The 13926-nt window shown below is 46.7% G+C and overlaps 1 protein-coding gene across 5 annotated transcripts in view; it reads right to left on the bottom strand.

Annotated features, from left to right (window-relative positions):
- Positions 1–269: 269 nt before the first annotated feature.
- The window catches only part of Myof (myoferlin), a 152177-nt gene continuing 138520 nt past the window's right edge, over positions 270–13926 (bottom strand). For all 5 annotated transcript variants that reach the window (XM_052186522.1, XM_052186543.1, XM_052186565.1 and 2 more), the window contains 8 exons: positions 12694–12782; positions 12403–12498; positions 8864–9005; positions 6439–6538; positions 4864–5054; positions 3135–3244; positions 2548–2695; positions 270–812 (listed from right to left, as the gene is read on the bottom strand). In XM_052186522.1, the coding sequence (XP_052042482.1) occupies positions 774–812; positions 2548–2695; positions 3135–3244; positions 4864–5054; positions 6439–6538; positions 8864–9005; positions 12403–12498; positions 12694–12782 (915 nt within the window). In that variant the 3' untranslated portion in view covers positions 270–773. The remainder of the gene's footprint in view (positions 813–2547; positions 2696–3134; positions 3245–4863; positions 5055–6438; positions 6539–8863; positions 9006–12402; positions 12499–12693; positions 12783–13926) is intronic.

Genomic DNA, 13926 nt, shown 5'->3' with positions numbered 1-13926 from the left:
ATAGGACTAATAGTATTGTGGGCCTAAAGTTATGGGATGTATTGCAGATTCACTGAGTAACACACACGAAGATGTAAAAAGCAGTCGGCTGTTACGACGCTATTCATAGGTGTTAGCTTTATTACTGGACCCACGGGCTCAGGTTGGCAGCGTGCTTGTGTAGGGCTTGTGGTTAACTGGAATGCAGTAGCATTCTGCCCACTAGGACCAGAGAAATGGAGCCTGCCTCCCTCCCAGCTTACTCAGAATAGAGGACAAACGGCTGGGTGTACAAGTGAGATAGTTTTATTTACACTCAAGTTGCAAAGAACCTCATGACATTTTTTCCATACAAAATACCACAACCCTGGTTGCTGGCACCAGTAAGAACTACTCTAGTTATGCGCCCTATCTTTTTAATTCAGTCTTTCCTCTTGATTGCAAATAGGATATATGACATTAAGATACAAGACATTTCAAAGTCATTTCATTCACTGCCCAAACTTGAGTCATAGAATGCAGAGCACATTAAAAGATTCTTAAATGGAACCAGCCACCTTAGAAAGACTCTAAAAATATGCTTAAAGTTTAGAAAATAAAGGTTTTTTTAAAAAAATACTTCAAAAGATGATATGATAAAAATATCCCCTGTTGTCTGGCTTTCTGGGATTCAGCCCGTCTAGGAGTTGGTGTGCCTTGGCGAAGCTGCCTGAGACAATCTTGAACTTGATGTCACATATAAGTGTGTGAGGCAGGGGTTCTTCACTGCTGGGAAACTGAAGGCTTTACTTTCATTAAGCATTTGGCCTCACGATCTTCATTGATAAATAGTTCTGAAAGGAAAACAGAAACAGTGTCAATACATGGATATGGCTTCTCAGTTGGCCATGTGGTCATTTAGCATGGCTGGGCTAGCCTGTGAACCACTAGACAGTCAAAGTCACTCCTGGCCTCCGCCTGAGTGCCCACAGAGCTCCAGGTGTCTCTAAACACTGAAAAACATCCTCTGGGCGATGTCATGTTCTCAAATGAGAGACAGTGGTTCACATGGGTAGAATGTGAGTTGTGAAGAAAGAACTATATGGAGTTTTTTAATAGTTAATAAAATTAGAAAATATTGTGCATGTATATAATCAATGTTAATTTTGAAAATATCACACAGGAGAAAAATAGAAGACATGCGTCAGATGCTACCGTGGCTCTATGATCATGCCTCCAAACTCAGAATGTATAGGGTCAATAGGATAATGGAAGTGAGTTGGGGAAAAAGTTTTGGGATGCATGCTGCTGCTGCGACCAGGGTCATGAACTTTGCCACTGCTCATGGCTTCCCCTGCCTGGATCATCTCGCCTCCAGTGACTAAACTTCATGTAGGTGCTTCCTCTGTGAAAATGTTCTTAACAATGGGCTACTATAGTCAGCCGTTCCTAGCTCTCTAAGACCTTCCTGCCCACACGGCCAGTATGTATTAATCTGCCTTCCCTTGGGCTGTCTCTTCTCAATTCTGTATTAAATTAGATGTTCCATGAATTCCCTGAATGGGGAAATCAAAGTACAGCACCAGGGTTGGAGAGATGGCTCAGCAGTTAAGAGCACTGGCTGTTCTTCCAAAGGTCCTGAGTTCAATTCCCAGCAACCACATAGTGGCGTGCAAACATCTGTAATGGAATCGATGTCCTCTTCTGATATGTCTGAAGACAGCTACAGTGTACTCACATACATAAAATAAGTTATTTCTTAAAAAAAAAAGTACAGCATCTATGCACACAGCCAAATCTTCAATTTGGATTCTTGTTTGCAACTAAGGTATCTGAGAGAAATTATTGTGATATTTTTTGTTTTTTTTTTTTGTTTTTGTTTTTGTTTTTTTGTAATATAGACCATAAAGAATAAGATTTTGAAAAGCAAAATTGGTCAAAAGTGCCCAGAGAGGCAAAGCAGTAACTCTTTGGGGTGGAGTGTAAGGTTTGTTGAAGCCTTGGGGACCCCCAGTGTCTAGATCAGAACTCTGAGTACAGGGCTGTTTGGATCAAGAAAGCAGGAACCTGGGGAGATGGCTTTCTGGGTAAAGGGTTTATTGTACAAGCACAAGGATCAGGGTTCAGATCCCTAGCACCCACATAATACCAGGGCATGGTGGCTCCGGTGCAGAGACAGCAGGAGACAAGAGGGTCTCAGTGAGTGCAACCACAGATGCATACATATGTACTGCCCCCCACCACACACACACACACACACACACACACACACACACACACACACACACACACACACACACACAAGCATTAAGTCATCTGGAAACACTGCCCAGATCTAGACAAACAAGCCAGTGTTTTTTTGTTTTTTTTTTTTTTTTTTTTTTTTTTTCTGGTGGTGGTGGGTTTTTTTTGTTTGTTTTGTTTCATTTTTAACATAATAGCTGTTAATAACTCGTTAAAACCTAAGGATGTAACTTCAACCACCGGACACTGTATTAAACCTTTCAAAAGCAGAAGGGTAGTGACAGGATCGCTGCCTAGCAGATACGGAGCCACGGGGCTGCAGAAGCCAAGGCCCAGGGTTCGTACCGGCAGTGAGTACAGGAGCACAGCCACGAAGAGCAGCAGGATGAGCAGCAGAAGCAGGCCAAGGATCACCCACTTGAACCGGCGCCACACGATGAAGCGCATGGTCTTGCAAGGGTTCGTGAACCAGAGGAAGGAGGTTTCCGGTCGGCTGCAACGCAAGGAATAGTTTCTCTCCTTAACTCAAGAAGGACTATCTACCAGCGTGTGGCAGTTCAGGGATAGTGGATTAATCAATTTGGGACATGATACAATTCAGCCACCAATTTCAGCCTCTCCTTTCTAATGTGCCCAGCACCTTCCTGTCTAAGCTAAGCCTCTTTTGTTAGCTGTAGTTGGCTGGGGGTGGGGGGTAGCTTAGATCCCCACACCAGTTTTCAAGATGCCAAGGATGCCAAACTCTGGTTTAATGGGGAAGGAGAGTAGTTAAAATGAGACCACAACCCCCTACCCCTCCATCCCCCACAGCCCACCATGAAGAATAAAATTAGAAGGCCAATAATCCAGCCCATTAAACCAATCGAAAGGGGGTTTTCGGACTGCAGGTGTTTGGGGAGCAGACAACACAGGGAACAAAGGAGGCCTCTCACTTTGGCGGGTCAAGCTTGGGGTTCATGTTGGGTTCACTCCGCCCTTTCCCCGCTGGCCTCTCGTCGGCCTCCCTCTCGTTGAGGACCTCCAGTGTCATCTCCACTTTTCCCTTCAGTAAAGCAGAACAGCTTAAACACATGACATCACGTTTCACAAATATTTTTACTTCAACCCGAGGACTATTCCCCGAGCCACGATTTTTATTCTTGTAAAATAATCCTTAGATTGCCTCCAATTTTCCTCCCGAGATTTCTTCACATTTCCCCTCCCATGTGTTTCTAAACCGACTCCATGTGGGAAACCGAGAGGACAAATTGCTTCCCCCCCCCCACCCGCCCCCGCGCTCCGCTCCCTTCTTCAGCATCCCCGCGGCCTCCCACTCGCACATCCATCTCCCTGCCTTCCTTCTCACTTCCTTTGTAACTTTCCTGCTAAGAACAACATCGGACATTTCTGAAGGCTCCGGGAGACGGGGCCCTGTTTCTTCTTGCTCATCCCGCAGCCCTACAGTGTGCAGCCCAGCTTGTGCTTAGTAGGAGGAGCTCAAGGCATCTTAGCAGTGTCAGTGAGCAGTCGGAGGCTGCTCCTCTGCTGACAGGTCCCTGTGTGGTGCATCCTCGCGGAGAGGTGCTCTGTGTGCATAACCCGTGGAATGAGCACTCCTGCTACTTCAGAAATTGGCTGTTGTCTCAATCTGCAGAAGATGCAGAAGAGATCTCAAAGGTCAAAAAAGGTCTAACACTCTCACCTTTTTAAATGTTGAGACAAGGTCTTACTATATAGTTCTGGCCTGGAATTCACTGTGTAGACCAGGCTGGCCTCGAATTCGCAGCGATTAAAGGTGTGTATCAGTACACCAGGCAACATTCCAACTTTTATACCTAGCCTTCACTAAGTTGTAGTTGACATCCTAGAAAAGCCTTCTAAGCCCCCCAGTAACTTGGAGGGACCCAGGCAGCGCCTCTGCTTCTACACCAGGTGAAACTGGATGCCTGACCCTGCAAGGGGCTTCATCTCTCAAGTTTGCTTGAATCCACAAAATAAGGGTTCACTCTACTTCACAGGCCTGTTGGCAGAATCCAATAAGGAGAAAACTAAACTCTATGGTGACAGCTCACCATCAACAGTTTCCTGAAGAACTTCCAGGGATGAATTAGCCAGACATGAGCCTATGCTCTCAAGTGATCAGTACATAGTATACCACACTAATGGGCAACTACCAAACAAATATGCGATATACCAAATATGCGATATACTCTACTAATGTGCAATTAATGTGGACTGGTAAGCTATTGTAGAAACGAGATCACACACGTAAAAGTTAACCTGTTACCTGGCTCCCAAATATTAGCTAGTAACAATCTGTACTGTACAAGGTAATATTAGTAACATGGTGATGTGTCTTGCTGTTTCTTTGCAAAGCTTATTGTGAATTCTCCAAGATGCTTGTCAAATGTGTCCCTTCTCTTTAAGGTGTGAAAATCTCACCCTGGGGGTGCTGATTCTTACTGTAAATGCTCAGCACAGAGGAGCTTCCTTGTAAAGGAACCTTCAGGAAATACAAATGCCACCCCTTGGTTCCTGGATTTTGACCATTCCCATCCATGCCTGTCCCCAACTTCAAGCACACGCCCATGATGTCTTCTATCTCTATCACTGTCTCATCTTTTTAGGAGTAAATCTACCCATAAAGAACAAAAATGATTCCCAACTAGGAAATACTCATACGGCCATCACACGGGCGCCATCTTTGTCTGCGTAGCACGGCCACCATCCTTTCATGGACTTCTGTTCAAAGAGTGAGGCAGTCTTAGCCTTAAGAGGGTCCATAGCTTTGAGGTCTGGAATCATGTCCAAACTGCATTTCTCTGATGACTTGGCTGGGATGATCGCATGATGCAAGTCGAGTTCCAGAAAACCTGGCCAAGAACACACAACATGAGGTCCAGATAAGCTTCAAGTGGTTCAGCCACTATTCCTAGGTGAACAGAATGTTCTTGTCCAGGGGAAACAGACAGTGATTTTGAACAGGTGATGGGTGAGTTAGCAAAAGGGATCATGCTAGATGTTTAAGTTCTTCCCAGATAGAATGGGAGATGACAGAAGAACTAGCCATCCATTGTTCAGTGTCTCACAGAGGATTCCATGCTTCCTTTCTCAAAGACATGAGCAGAAACAGTTCTGCTATAAATCCCAAGCTATTAAGCATCTACACCCAAAAATTTCCACTAAACTCAGGACCTTTGTATTTGAGAGGCACTAGTTGTGATTTTTTGAGCTACCCTGAACGGAGGTCATTGCCTTTGGCGAAGGACAATTAGGTGCTTGAAACATGGGATGCGCCTCAGGACTCTTCTGGTTCAGCTCCCTCCTGGAGTGACCCCAGAAACAGGACCTTTAAAGAACATAACTCAACAGAAAATCCCCACCAGGAAATGAGAAATCCCAGCCAGGATCAGAGTGTCTGGAGAGACACACTTTCTGTTGTGGCTTAGGGAGGCCTTCAGTCTCCAGCTCCTGAATAGTTTCATATAGGCCTCTGGGAAGGGCTTCAAGAGGCCAGCTTATTTTCCCTGGTTTAAAAGTTTGGTAGTGAGTGAAAGTTGAACTTTACCTCCAGCTCAAGTGCAGTGTGTGCCTCACTGGGGTCCAAGGGCTGCAGAATTGCCAAGAGACTTCCCAAGAAAGATTGGATTTGAGACGTGGAAGGGAGAGAGAGCAAGCCAAGAAGGGGAGGGGTTAGGTAGGGCCAGAGGAGGGTGGGCTGAGGGGAAAAGAACAGTGAGGAGGGAGCTGACGAAGAGGAGTAGGTGACCTTAGTAACTGGTGAGAGCGAGAAGGTTGGTGAGAATAGTTCCAAAGCACCAAGAAGGGAGCAAGAGCAGGTTGCTTGGAAATACAGGCAGAGCTGTGGCGATCTCTCTGGGACCAGGCTGGCCAAAGATAGCCTTGAGTTCCTTGGCCTCCTGTCTTCACCTCCCAGGTGCTGGGGTTATAGGCCCGCACGTAGCACCATTCCCTGTTTGTGAAGTCCTGAGGATTGACCCCATAGCTTTTTACATGCTAGGCAAGCCAAAAAACTTGCCTTCCTAGCTTATTAAGGAGGCCTTAAGAGTGAACAGGGCCCCATGAAAAGGGGTGACATTCACAAGCAGACCACACAGCTTGGAGGATACCCAATCAAGGGGCACATCCCCTGCCTCCCCCATTACAGGTGTTAGGGAACTGTTTCCAAATTGTAATTGGTTTCAGCCATTAACTCCGAGGGCAGTGTTAGAGGGGTGATGGGAAGGTAAGCGATACCCAAGTAGTCATCCAGGGAAAACTTGTCATTGTCCCATATCTGAATGATCAGCCGAGGGGGGACTCGAAATTCTGTTTGATCAATACTCCAGAAATGCTCCTAAAGTGAGAATAGACATGAATAGGTCATATGATCACGGTCAGACCCTTACTTTTAGCCGTAGACACAGCAGTAAGACCCAGGCCTCTGCCTTCACACCCTGTGGGACAGTCTGTTCCCCATCTCCACGTGTATTTGGAAGGCCATCTGGCTCCCCAGGAAGTCTCAAGGCCACCAACTGTGTGACAAAAAGGATGTCCCAGGCAGTCCCCAAACACCAGGTTTCTCACCACATTCCTATCAGTGTGACTTCCTTCCGGCTGCCACCCCTATGGGGGTGGGGCTTAATGTTTCCCCTGGAGACCACCGTGACTCCCCTAAAGCTAGGCCAACCCACAGTGCCATCTCTGGGTCTGTATCCCTCTCGAGCAAATACCCACCCCATTCTCCAAGGTTTGATTGACAGACTCTGTGGCTCAGATCTACTCTTGCTTCATTACAGATTCTAAAATGTCCCGCCCCCCCCCCTTTTTTTAGGCTTTAAAAAAAATACCATGAGCTTTTACAGTCTTGTGGCCACCTAAGACCCTGTCTCTGATCCTTCACATTGGAGGTAGATACATGGAGGACCAAGTTCCCACCTCTAGTCCCTGCTTCAGCCCAGAAAGTAGTTAAGAATATACCTTCACAGCCCGTTATCCCTAAGTGCCTGTGGCCTGGGCAGACCAGGAACTCTACCAGTTCCAGGTTTGGGAATTCTAAAGATCATGGGGTTGGCTCTGCTCTTACTTTCCATATTCTTGGAAGGTTCTCTTTCTGGGAGTTCCCAGGGCTCAGGAAAGCACACACAGCTAGTCCTTGCCTGGCTGTCCTATTGTGGGGTCATGCTCTAAGCACCACTGAGGGAATGAGTAGAGGTTTAACCTTAGATCTGAGTAATCAGGAAAAGGAACCATCTTTCAGGTCTTACTTGACCCCAGATGTCCCACCTCTGTCCTGCTCTGCTTCACGTCTGATAGGATGCACAACCGGACAGCATTTTGAGCCTCTAAACCTCTGCAAAGTCCTCCCCGCCCCTAGACTCCATTCCACCCTTCACAGGCAAAGTGCTTACTATAGCAACCATAAAAAGGTCGAATAGCAGAGGGCAATTGGGACGCAGGGCGAGTACATTTTTGTAGGGTGTAGGAAGCCGGTGTGAGTGGATGGAATAGGGATGACTGTTAGGGTATGGAAGGCAGGGATGGGACAGGATACCTATTGGGGTCATAGGATTGTCTACCAAGGTCGCAGGCCCCAGGCTTTCTTTCCCGGTTGGTACAGTCTGGGCGGGGCTGGGGCTAGGGGTGGGAGAGTCTAGACAAAGACTGACTCTATCTCTCATCCCAGTGCCTGGCCTGGGTAAGGCCTGTCATAGCTATGTGACCATGGGCAAGGCTTTACCCTCTGTGGGTCTCAGATTCCCTGTCTGTACCAAGAGGGAGCCGGAGTCGGTGACCTCCCAGATCCCCAGCAACCCTGACCTGTTCTGACTTTCTGAGTCGGAGCAGACCTGAAATGTCCACAACCCCGCCCCGTCCTCATGGACAGCAGTGCTTGGTCTCTAGATAGGCAGAGACCCTGAGGCCCAGTTCTAGAACGCTCGCTGCTGCATCCTGTCTCCCTTCTACTATGCTGAGGGAATACAGGTGATAGGCTGGGATGCTGACTACCCTGTTTCCTCCCCTAGAGAAGAGCCTGCCCAGAAGTGAGGTCCATGGAGGACGGAGAGCAGAGGGAGGAGTATGTGTAGCTAGCTTCCAAAGACATTGCTTCTGCACGGGCTCCAGACATCCTTACAATGAGCCAACCTTGGACTTGCTAGGAATGGGAACCAATAAATCACATTTTTGGTCTAAGTTCTGTAACTGAACGTCTTTCTAATTAAGTCCACTGGGGCCCTCAATTCTCCTAGAAGTGTTTCTGAGGGAGGGAACACAGATGCTGAGGCTTAACAAGGGAGGCAGAAAGGCTCACTTCACCCCTCATGTTTGCCTTGTGTTTGGCCTAGGACAGAGAAGAGCCATCTATTCATGCCGTAAAGAACACGTGTGTACAGTGATACAAAAGCCTTTGTTCTGCAATGTCTCTCATCTTGACACCAATAGCTTAGCAGAAAGGAAGCTGCATTCCTCATAGCCCTAAATACGCCAATAAATACCTGTCATAGCTATGTGACCATGGGCAAGGCTTTACCCTCTGTGGGTCTCAGATTCCCTGTCTGTACCAAGAGGGAGCCGGAGTCGGTGACCTCCCAGGTCCCCAGCAACCCTGACCTGTTCTGACTTTCTGAGTCGGAGCAGACCTGAAATGTCCACAACCCCGCCCACATCTTTCAGGGCTTACTTTTTTAGCGACTATACAGAGCTGCTCAGCAGGGAGGTAGTCAAATGGGAAAACAAATCTCCAGTTAAAATTGCCTTCGCCATCCAAGGACCTGTAGTGGACATCTGTTTTCTGTTTGTTTTCTTCGCTGCCGGAAATCCAGCTGAAAAGCAGAGGCAAACAGACCGGGTTCGCTGTGATTGACAAGGGATCTATCGGCAAAACTGCAGTGGATGATTAAGGGGGGCGGGGGTTGGGAAGAGCAAAAGTGATGCGTTTTCTCTGGGCAGGATCCAGTGACCCACAAGGTGGGGGTGATTTATGGAAGGGAGGCTTGTGGTTGCATCCAATCCAGCTTACAGCCAAATAAAACAGAATTCCTTTAAAACCAAAGCAGGAAACCCTTTAGACTGTAGTTAGCCGGGCTAAGGTGAAATTTTCTGGAAAATATCATCAACAACGTAGCTTCTATTTTGGGGTAAGCTGCCGCTTGCTGGCTATGATTTTGGGCTTCGAAACGATGACTCATTAGCATCTGTCATCGGGGCTGGTAGGCTCAACGAATGCAAGTTAGCTCCAAATTTTATCGTTTCCCTCCACATATTTTACTTAAGCAAACAAAAAGAGGCACCCAGCAAGTAATCTCGCAGCTTCCTTTTTTATTATTCTTGAAAGTCCCCGTGATCTCATTAATGAGACGGGCTGAGACGGGCGAGGAAGAGGCAAGCTGTTATTTCCAGCTGCCTAGCTGAGGATATTCCTCTCAGCAAAAGCATCTTAACTTACATCGTTGGAAACCTTTTCTTTGGCCTGTGCCTGGCCCGGAGTGGATATAAGACAAACTGTTGATGGAATGAATGGTGTGCGGAAGGAAGCTGCCGTCGCATCTGCCTGCCTTTGGTTTAAAACTAAGAATTCACTTTTCAGCCCGACATGGTGGTACACACACCTTTAATTACAGCATTTGGGAGACAGGCAGGTGGATTTCTGAGTCGAGCCACACTGGTCTACAACGTGAGTTCGAGGATAGCCAGAGAAAGCTACTCAGAGAAACCTTGTCTTGAAAACAAGGTTGCAAAATAGAACAAAACAAAAGAAAAAAAAAGAATTGATACTTTTCACTGGGCAGAGGGAGGGGTAGTGCTGCTTGAATCACTTGGGGGAACTTTGAAAAGGATTCCTAGACCCACAGGGAAGCTTTTGGACTCTGGTCCTACCTGTCCTCTCTGCTGGTGGTGATTAAGTCAGTGGGAAGACAGAGTTCGAGACTGTCACTCAAGGAAGCCAATCCTCAACTCAGGCTTACAATTTTTACCTATGAACTTAGTGCCATTTCATCTCTCCCAAGAGCCCTACAGCTATTTCCATCTTACAGATAGGGGAATGGAGCTTCAGAGCTGATATGAGACTCACAGCAGGTCACATGGTCAGTAATCAACAGAAGGAAGTATTACACCCCCTGCGCCCCCCCTCACCCACCCCTCCGGCTGGTCGAATTCAAAGTTTTAGACTGATGATCTCCTCAGAAGACTAAGATAACGCCATGTGCTTACATTAAGTCCTATGGTTAATGACAAAAGCATTCTCAGTCTCCTCTCAGAGCATTTTCTGTTGCTAGTTAATTGATTAAATAAGACAGTGGGAAGATGGAGGGGGCTGGGTGTCTGTGATACAGTGGCAAAGGGCTAGACCCTAAGGAACGTACCCATACCCCTGTCCCCACCCCTTCCTTCCCCACCACAATCCCCTCCATCCTCCTCACCACGCTTATTTTTTATTGTAAGCTTGGATATGAACCTGGTAACTTTACTTCTTGGTCCAGGCCTAAAACCTCACCATCATCTGACTCTGTCTCTGGCTTTTTATTATTTTTGAAACTTCTCTCATTTTGATTTTGAGATACGTTAACTAGGCATGTATCTTTAGCCGCATGTGCTTGTGTGTGAGCATGTACCACGTCATATGTAACGTCAACACGTCATACTACACACTGTATTTTTACAGCATTCACCTTTTCAGATGTCTTTTTGAAAACTGTTCCCCTCTCCCTTTCCCTCTCCTCTCTGCAGTTCTGGAGAACAAACCCTGATTCTTAGGGGCTGAAGATGTAGTTCAGTTGGTAGAGAACTTGCCTAGCATGCATAAAGCTGCAGAATATCATGGTGGCCTGCACTTTTAATCCCAATACTTGAGGGGGGGTAAAGGCAGGAGGATCAGAAGTTCAAAGCCACCCTTAGCTACACAGGGAGTATGAGGACAGCGCGGAACATATGAAATCCTGTCTAAAAGAGAAACTAAGCAAGTAACCAAAGCCTGGTTTCTCAAGCTAGGTAAGCATTCTACCTCTGAGCCCTCTGAGCTGGGCTCCCAGCTCTGGTATTCAGATTGTAATTGCAGCTTTACAAGTTACTTTAGGTTGAGTTTTCTTCTTGTATTAGTTTTCTCTCAGCCCATCAGCTTGACTTTGTTCCCTTGATTTGAAAAAAAAAATCTTATAATAGTCAAATAAATATGCATAGCTATAATTAGCTGGGATTAGCTTTCCTTGGGGAATGGTAATGAAGCCCCGAAATGACAAATAATGAAGAACTTGATGAAGCTTACAGTCGTGTAAATGAGAGTCATTACGTCTGTGACGACGTTCTGATTGAAGTTCACTGGGGATCACGAGGGAGACTTTGTTCTCACTGATGAACACGTTACATTTCAACACGTCTTATCTTCTATATATTAAGGAAGAACTTGGCCCACGTGGAATAGCAATAATTCTAACACCCGTGTAATGCACACCAGCTGCCAGGTGCTGGCCCACATGCCTGGAGTAATGGACTCTTCTGGTCTCTCCAGGAAGTAGCACCGTCATTATCTCCACTGCACAGATGACTAACAGTGAGTGTCTGACTTTCCCGAGCCAGCAGGGAAGGTGCCAGGATTCTAACACAGGGGGGTCTGGCTGCAAAGTCTGGCTAGGTAGCTTAGCCACTATGTAGGATCATTCTCAGCATGTATGAACCTATGATCACAGCACAGCAGAAACTAGCATCCACACAGACCACCTGAAGCCGAATTATGCAAGTTAAAAAATGATAAGCTTGATATTTTTCATATCGAAACAAACGCCACTCAGCAGATGCCAGGGATGGGGGATGCGTGATTTTTCTTTCTTTTTTTTTTTTAAGCCTGTCCATGTTTTTTACTTTTTTACAGGCATTGGCTAGTGTTGATAAAGGGTATAGGAAGTAAAGGCTGGGAGCGTTACTGGGCTTTTGATGCTAGTTGTCTGCAATATCATAAAGAAATATGAAATTACGTGGCTGAGGAGTCTGGGAAAACCCCTGCTTATAACAGTGATAATAATAAACACAATCAGACAGCTTCCTCTTTTCTCCACTGCCCTGTCAGCGGCATTCAGCTTTTCTGGTGCCCCCTAAGCAGATCGCACTGTAAATAGCAGCTTCTGGTAACCAAGGATGTGTCAGTGGGCACGTCAAATGTTGGCAACTGTGGAAAGAAGAGGTCTACTTCATCCCCCGTGCGGGAGCCCCGTCTCCTGTCCTCACCCTTTGACGTAGATGTCGCTCATGTCCTCTCCGGTGATGCTCTTCTCATCTAAGATAACGTCCTTGGTATTCCAGATGATCACACGCAGGTAGTACCTGAAAAACGCACATTTTGAAAGTATGCTTCTTCTAGTCCTAGACGGAGGAGTACCCCTCCCACTCCTCCCCCCACTCCCTCCACCCCCTGCCTCCTCCCACCTCCACTCCCCACCCCCATCCCCACCCCCACCCTCCCCTCATTCCCCACCCCCCCATCCCGCTCCACGGAATCAGAGCTTCAGGCTTACTCACCTCTTGGCTTTCCTAGGAGTGATGTTGAAAGGGGGGCCTGGTGGTCCTAAACTCTTGGGGAAGACGTCCACCCACATCTGAAGTTTTCCCTAAACCATAAACAAAAGAAAGAAGGCTGGGGTCACACATGGGAGAAACCACGGTTTTCCTTTTTTCTTGGTGGCATTGGACATAGACCCCAGGGCTTCTCACATGTGAGGAGGGACCTCTGCCATGGAGCTATAAAATCAGTTCCTCCATGCTGGCTTATTACTCCACATGGAAGGCCACAAATGGATAAAGGAGGTAGCCTGGGTCGAGCTTGTCTACAATGTCATTAAGGCCACCCACCTTCCACTCTCACCCAAGAGCTACATTCACCCATTTGTATCACGGTCTAAAATTGCCTTCATTAATCCACTGAGGGCATTCCTATTACTAACCCAACTGCTAGTGCAACTCCTTCTGTCCCTGTCTCTCTATCTCTCTGTCTCTCTGTCCCCTCTCTCTGATTTAAAATCAGTTCCTTTCCCCCTCATGCCCCATTCTATCCATTGTCACACTGTGTACCCAATACAGTCTCTATCCCAGAAGATTTCACCCTTGGCTCAAGTGGTTAAAAAAAAAAAGAATCAGAAGAAATGAAATGGTAACTAGCTTTCTAAAAGAAAAACTACACAGTTCTGTGAGGAGACGCCGAACCGATGACTGGCTTCCAGAAAGTGGGGATTCCCTGTGTAGACAATGCCACCACCCCAGCAGAAGCTCACATGAAAGGAAGAGCAAGTTGTGGACTGACACTTGTGCCATCATCTTGGGGAGGCCCTGCTCTGATCTTTGACTAGTACGCACTTGCCTGTTTACTGGAATATTCTTCCAAATAGGTTATGAATACGTTTAAAAAAAAAACAACAAAAAACCCCCAACACACTATCCTACCATTCAAATCAATTTATTGTCTCTACTTTATTTTTGGATCTTGTATGGACTCTGCCTTCAGACATAGTCTGGCCTTTGAGACGTTTGCCAAGGAAACCACTGGTTTGGCTTCCTAATGCATTGCGATCAAAATGAATTACCTGGAACCCTTGAAAGGGGATATATTTTACTGTGATCCTGACTCTTTTCCAACTAATCTCTAGGCTCAGGCCTCTACTATACATCAGGCACACCGCAGGACACTAAGTATCCAGGCGTCTCCTAAGATTAAGCCACAGACTGCAGGCAGAAGCAAAGGCAGGCTGGTACCTTCTC

The sequence above is a fragment of the Apodemus sylvaticus genome, chromosome 1, assembly GCF_947179515.1.
Source record: "Apodemus sylvaticus chromosome 1, mApoSyl1.1, whole genome shotgun sequence".
In the NCBI taxonomy this organism is placed as follows: domain Eukaryota; kingdom Metazoa; phylum Chordata; class Mammalia; order Rodentia; family Muridae; genus Apodemus; species Apodemus sylvaticus.
Note: the sequence above shows the minus strand (reverse complement) of the source record. Positions and strands in the feature narration are given on the sequence as shown.